Source organism: Botryllus schlosseri, chromosome 1 (assembly GCF_051294905.1).
Source record: "Botryllus schlosseri isolate E-star chromosome 1, Bs_hap1, whole genome shotgun sequence".
Lineage (NCBI taxonomy): Eukaryota > Metazoa > Chordata > Ascidiacea > Stolidobranchia > Styelidae > Botryllus > Botryllus schlosseri.
In genome coordinates, this window is record NC_137236.1 from 21178148 (window position 1) to 21184843 (window position 6696).

The 6696-nt window shown below is 40.5% G+C and overlaps 1 protein-coding gene across 1 annotated transcript; it reads right to left on the reverse strand.

Annotated features, from left to right (window-relative positions):
• Window positions 1–735: 735 nt before the first annotated feature.
• Window positions 736–5187, reverse strand: LOC145444830 (uncharacterized). The gene has a single exon (XM_080322855.1). The coding sequence runs from the start codon at window positions 2802–2804 to the stop codon at window positions 1860–1862; it is 945 nt and encodes a 314-aa protein (XP_080178981.1). The 5' UTR covers window positions 2805–5187; the 3' UTR covers window positions 736–1859.
• Between the last annotated feature and the right edge of the window lie 1509 nt (window positions 5188–6696).

Sequence of the window (6696 nt, forward strand, 5' to 3'; positions counted from 1 at the left end):
CATTCCTTTTCGGCCAAGGTATTCTCGTTGCTAATCGTTCTGGCATACTTCTCGGATTCGTATGTTACATAGCCTATATCTTCATATGTCTTAGTGCGTCGTGGCGCAGTTATGGTCGACGCCGAAGTCGCCATTCCCATATATCATGCGTATTTTTGTAAGGGGAAGGGTACCCCAAAATCAAGACATATGACAATATTCAATCGCGCCCAGCGTGCAAAATTTTCGAAAAGGTTTCATGAATTTCAAAAAAATTACTTCATAATTTATGTTAATTCACGAAATAATTTTTGGCCATATTCGAGTTCGGTTTGGGGTGCGGCATCAGTTACGGTCCTGACTCTATAGAGACGTTTTAACGCACATCGCCCCCTATCGCGCCCTTCGTCGATTTCCGCCTTCCGTATCGCCCCTTTCGTTGTTTTCGCTCCCCTAAATTGCCCCCTGGGGGGGGGGGGCGATATCGCCCACGTTGTGAACCACTGATGTAGACACATGTTGAATGTGAACATGGTGAATTTTTCTGTTTGTTTATTGCGTAGGTTACTTATAGGTTGCATATACCTGCTAACTTGAAAGGCAAGTCACTGCTCAGTCACTGACCAGTGACTTGCCTTTCAAGTTAGCAGGTGTAAGCAACCTTCATTATTCTAACACTAGCATACGTATTTTATATCTGCGTCGCCGAACAGCGGCATAACACTACATCTAAGGGCTCATTTCTATCACCTCATAGCCTTTGAAACTGATAAACACCTCAACTAGGGTTACATTTAAAACATAAAATCAATTTAAAACAACCATGTTTCAAACAAGGCCCTTTTTATTGTTCTTTATTCAAGGCCATGACGTCACGAACATTCACTTGTGACGTCATAGTGGATTTTGACATTGGCGGTTATATCGGGTGGTAATTGTCAGTAGGCTCATACAACATGATTTTGGAAAGCATTTACACAATTATGGTATCATTTTGCAAATTGAAAATAAAGCCATTTGTTTGAAATACTGTTTAAAAGATGTTTTAAATCACCGTTTTTTAAAAATGCAACCCTAACCTCAACTATGGTCATAAAAGCCTTCTGTCTATGAAAACCTGATTGGTAACCAAAATTGATTCCGTTGATTCAATAATGGCTCAATGTCTGGCACACAGCATTCAGTTGTTCAGGGGGCTCCAATTATGATTAATTTCCCGAGTTCATAGAGCACGCCGGCGTCATGACTGTTCGCATTCAAGTCAAAATTCCTTCAGATAGCAAGCTGCAAATGATCAATTCTTCAGAGGGTTAAAATAGACAAAAAGTACAATTTCGATTCAAATATAAAATTAGACTCACATGGCAGTTAGTCCTGTATAATAGATTGAATCACGAAAATCAAGCTACTGGTAGCATGAAGCGCTATCATGTGATGAATAGAGATAACCTTCAACAGCGAACACTCAATAGCTATTACCAAGCGTTTCGGATAAAGAACATTCGGTTTTCAAAACATTCAGTTAGCGCCATCGTAACGGAAATCCATTTTCCGTAGCACCTGTAGCTTTTTTCCAACACGAGTTCGATGCTGAGACCGACGTCAAACGCATTTTCTACGATCCCGCAGCAGACCAATTTATTTAAACCACGATCTATTATTTCTTGATATCAATATAGCTAGGCCCATTAGTCAGACCGTTTCCTCGGATATAAGTTCAATTTTCTGATAGTGATAATGGTTTCTATGCTCCTGAAGACCGTGTCTTGGAATTGTTCCGGGGATTCGGATGATCCTGATTTTCCGTCTGTTTCATGAATTCCAAAATGTAGCACTAGCAAGGGCTTTTCAGCAACGGTTTATCAATAGATAGTGCAACATCACCCTGTAACATTCACGTGAATCTTGATGTGTTTGTTCATATTTGATTTTACATTGAATGCTTTCCCACATATTTCGCAATGGTAATTCACTGCCGCATGGACGGAATAGTGTTGTTTCAGGTGAGACTTCGTCATAAAGCGTTTCCCGCATATACCGCATTCATACTTGCTCTCTTTTAAGTGGATCATCTTCGTGTGTACCTTAACGTACGACTTCGAGCGAAATGTTTTACCGCAAATGTCGCACTGATGCTGGTTTTCTCCGGTGTGAATCAGGCAGTGGTATGTTAGATGAGATTTTTGACCGAAACTTTTCCCGCATATATCACACTCGTATGCTTTTACTCCAGAATGAATTAAATAATGTGTTTTCAAATGACTTTTAGTTGTGAAGTCTTTTCCGCATATATGACACATATATTGTTTCGCTCTGGTGTGAATCATATAATGCCTTTTCAATTCACTTTCCCGTCCAAACCCCTTTCCGCATATACTGCAGTCAAAATATTTCATTCCGGTATGAAACAGATAATGGGTCTTCAAATGGGTGTTTGTAACGAAAGCCTTACCGCATACATCGCATTTATAGTTTTTGATTCCCATGTGTGTAGCATAATGATTTGTAAGTTGAAAATTTCGCGAAAAGGTTTTCGCACATACATTGCACTCAAACTCTTTCAGTGCGGCGTGAATTTTCATGTGCGTTCTCATGTCAAATTTCTTGATGAAAGGTTTCCCGCATATGTCGAACTCGAACTCTTTAATTCCGGTATGAATTTTCAAATGGACTTTCATGGCATGTTTCCGGGTGAATGCTTTTCCGCAGACCTCACACATATTTTCACTGCCCTCGTCACGATGTCGCGAATTGACTCTGTCCTTCCTCACTATGCAAGGAGACTTCGATTCTATGACTTTCATCTGATTCAATACGCCGGCCATTCTTTGAATATCGTCGCGTTTACTTTTGCCCTTAATATAGTTTAGTACTGCAATCTCAAAAGATGACCGGAAGATTACATCTTTCCATATCACAGAGGATCGCAATGTAATATATTACACAGTCATGGAAGGTAGAATTTGCTATATTGGGCTGAATTATAGGTAGAATTATTTCAGTACGTTTCTGGTCAAATTCATGTGGAATTTTACAAGTAGGCCAAAACTAAGTGAATTGGACTTGAAGTAGTATGCGAAGTAGTCTTGAGAGGTATTCAAGTAGTACGATCAGGAATATACATGCTAGCGACCAGCGAAGAATGACTAAAATCAATTCATGTCAATATCGCTGGCAAATATTGTGATGCTGGTCATATACACCAATAATGGTACCCAACCTTTTTCTACTCATCGTCCTCCTTCAATCTCGAGAAAAATTCTCACCTCCTCTATTTACGGTTCCCGAAAAGATAATATACAAACGTGAAGTTATGCACTCAACTCTGATCGCTAGTGAATTTACTAAAAACGGTCATTTTTCCGAGGTGCATGTGCTCGGAAAACAGGTTTCAGCATCTGCTATCCGTTGAGTTGACCTATTTTTGCATCATAATCAGAATGAGCCGCCTTCGCGTGATTTTTTAGGCCTTGTTTTTAATATATCCCACTGGACGTCCTAGCATTGTCGCCCCAATCGCCCTTGCGTCACCCTATTTCGTATTTCCCCCCCCCCCTGTTTTCAAAATCGCCCACGTTGGGAACAACTGATATACACAGTAGCCTATATATGTCGAATATATAATTCCATGTCATTTTTCTCATGACGGGTAACGAGATATATTTTATTCCCACTTTAGACTTGGCAAAATCTACAATGCGAAATAAATCTGGAAGAAATCAGGTAGACTATTAGAAGTGAAGGGGAAGTGCAAAAATTAGATCGCATTCGTCAAGATTTAAAAAATGATTGCCTGAACCATTCGTTCTCAAAATCGCGGTATGCCACCAACACACAAATATTGGTCGGTGCATAGTCCGAATTTCATATTTGAAAAGTGTCTGAACACCCCTAACACATTCCATGCCACCAAGCAATGCGTTGGGAGTGTGAACATTATGCAGAATGGTTGCGTATTTTTAATATCTCATTTTGATATGACAAGAAGGGGCGCGAATATTTTCACTATCATCAAGGGGATGCGTCGAAAAAAGTTTGAGAAACGCTATCCTGAAGGGTCCATTGATCACTGAATAATAAATGTGGAATTTATGTTCGAGTTCTCTAAATTCCACTGCAACTATAGAGAGGTCTGCACTTTCACTTTTCTCTAAGCACATGAATGATACCTTCATTTTCGGGCGCTTACTCTCCCACACTCATTACACGATCCGAAGCGGATCATAGTGAATTATTGCAAAACATATAGCCTTAAAATGCGACTAATTCTTGTTTCAACGCAATTGCTGGTTGTATTATTGTTGTAAGTAGACCGGGTTTATGTTGACAGAGATGCAATGTAGACGATACTCACTTATCAGTGTTTGAATAATAAATATAGCTCAATTATCCATTGAATGCTACAATGCTATACATGTCGATTGCGACTATTAAACCTACATAAATAACAATGCCGACCTCTCAAAAGTTTCATTCATAGTTATTAGTTAATTCCATAGCAATCAGATAATGGTCCGTCATTGGTAGCTTTGTTCAGAATACAAATGAATATGATAATAATTTCTCTCTAGTACAGTTCCTAATAATTATGTCATATGCATGTGGCAAACCCACTCTATTAAACATCGTCTTTTGTTGTATATTGACTACCCAATCATATTTTGAACTATAAACACTAGATCACAAATTCGTCGTCGCTTTAACTTGTCCTTACTGTAAGCGGTACGTTTCGAAATGACCTGTAGGCCTATTGTCATAGTGTCCTATATGGTGTCGACACAAGCAAATCTCACGGCTCAGTGAAATTGTATCACGTCACAATTTCCATTTGGCTACAGGCAATTTGACAGCCATTTTGACCGGCTTGCCGAGCACTTAATTTGGTGAAACGGATATCAATCGAAAGCTGACTCTGCACTGATTACGAAAATATAAATTTCATTCCGCTCACGGCCCTGGAACCCCCACAATCAGCCTCGAATTTTTCATTGTTATGGAGATTGGCATTGAGACGCAATAATGCTGTCTGGCGAAACGAGAGAATAACGAGAGACTAACTCTCTCGTTTCGCCAAACAGCATTGTTGCATCACAATGTCAGCCTCAATAACAATGAAAAATTCGAGGCTGATTGTGGGGGTTCCAGGGCCGCGAGTGGAATAAAATTTATATTTTCGTAATCAGTGCAGAGTCAGCTTTCGACTTGACTCTGCACCTTACAAATGTGGTTTGACTCGTGACCAATGTTCCCTCTAAGCTGCGCACGTGCGCAAATGCGCAGTGCTGAAACGGTCTCTGCGCACAGAAAATCTACGCTGCGCACAAGAAATTAGATATGATATTTTTTTTATAGTTGTTGCGCACTGTTGTCCAATGGACCACTCAAGGCGCGCAGATTCGTGAAAATTAAGATGGAACATTGCCAGGGCCAAATAGTGTTATCACTGAAGTCTGAAACCGAGGTACAAGTGCGCCCCGCAAAGGTAACTATTGCGCTCCGTGAAGAAATGAGAATTCACAATCACGTGCGCCTCACCGAAGATATTTCTTTAGCATGGCTTCGTACGCGTAACCGATACTGATATCATTTCAATAGCGCATCATTTTCTGGGAATGGCAAAATAACATGGTTTAACAAAGTTATAAATAACAATGGGCTAGCTCGAAGTTAATCTGCGAGAAATTAACGAATAGTCTTCTCCGCGTGGCATGAACATTGCGTAAGATTTACTCAGGACCGTAACTTTTGCACCCCAAACCACCCAATTGGAGGGGCCGAGCTCGAAGGGGGTCCAAAATTATTTCGAGAATTAACATAAATATTGGTGTATTTTTTTGGAATTTTTCATGAATTTTTTTTCGCGCTACACGCGTTTTATTATTGTCAGATATCTGATTATTCGGTACCCTTTCCCAACAAAAATTACGCATGATTTATAAAAACGGGCAGTTGGGCGTCGACCATTACCGCACCATGACGCGCCAAGACATATGAAATTAAAGGCTATGTAACATGCGACTCCAAGAAGTGCGCCAGAACGATCAGCAGCGAGAAACCTTGGCCGAAAAAGACTGCCCCGGTGCTGACAAAAAACGTCGATATATACAAATATATGTGTATGTGTAATTGTCCATGTCCATAGGCCCCTAAATGGCTGGCGCCGTATGTTCCTGTCCTGGCGATCCGATTCCCACAACAAGACAAATGCCATATCGAGGGAACATTTTTTTCCAGTTAAGAAATAACAATTTGAAATCGTGTACGTCTTTTACTTTACTACGTTTTGGCGATTTCAATATCTTTTGACATAGCAGATAGGGGGTCACAAAATAGCATCATGTAACGAAGTCATTATATCAACGGCTACGCCCGAAGATGTTTTATTATTATTTAGAGGGCCTATTTATTCCAACACACCTCACTGGATCAGCTCTACCGGTAAATCTGATTATGTGAGCAGAGAGAGGATAAAAATTGATAGCAATATATAGGCAATTCCCGATCATATTGGCCGATGCAATCATGAATTATAGATTTATTTCGCGCTTGGCGCGTTTAGGGACGCCACTACTAAATGGCCCCCCAATATAGATGATAAGTACCGGAAAAAGACTAGAGCCCTAGGGGGGTCTGGGGGGCAAAGCCCCCCAGTAGTTGATTTGAACACCGTATTGGAGGGTGCTTGCGCACTGTTGTCCGAGGGCCTGCGCAGTGAGA

Bases quoted from the DNA above. Each gene is read 5' to 3' on its own strand.
- LOC145444830 (XM_080322855.1), bottom strand. From the start codon at position 2,804: ATGGCCGGCGTATTGAATCAGATGAAAGTCATAGAATCGAAGTCTCCT.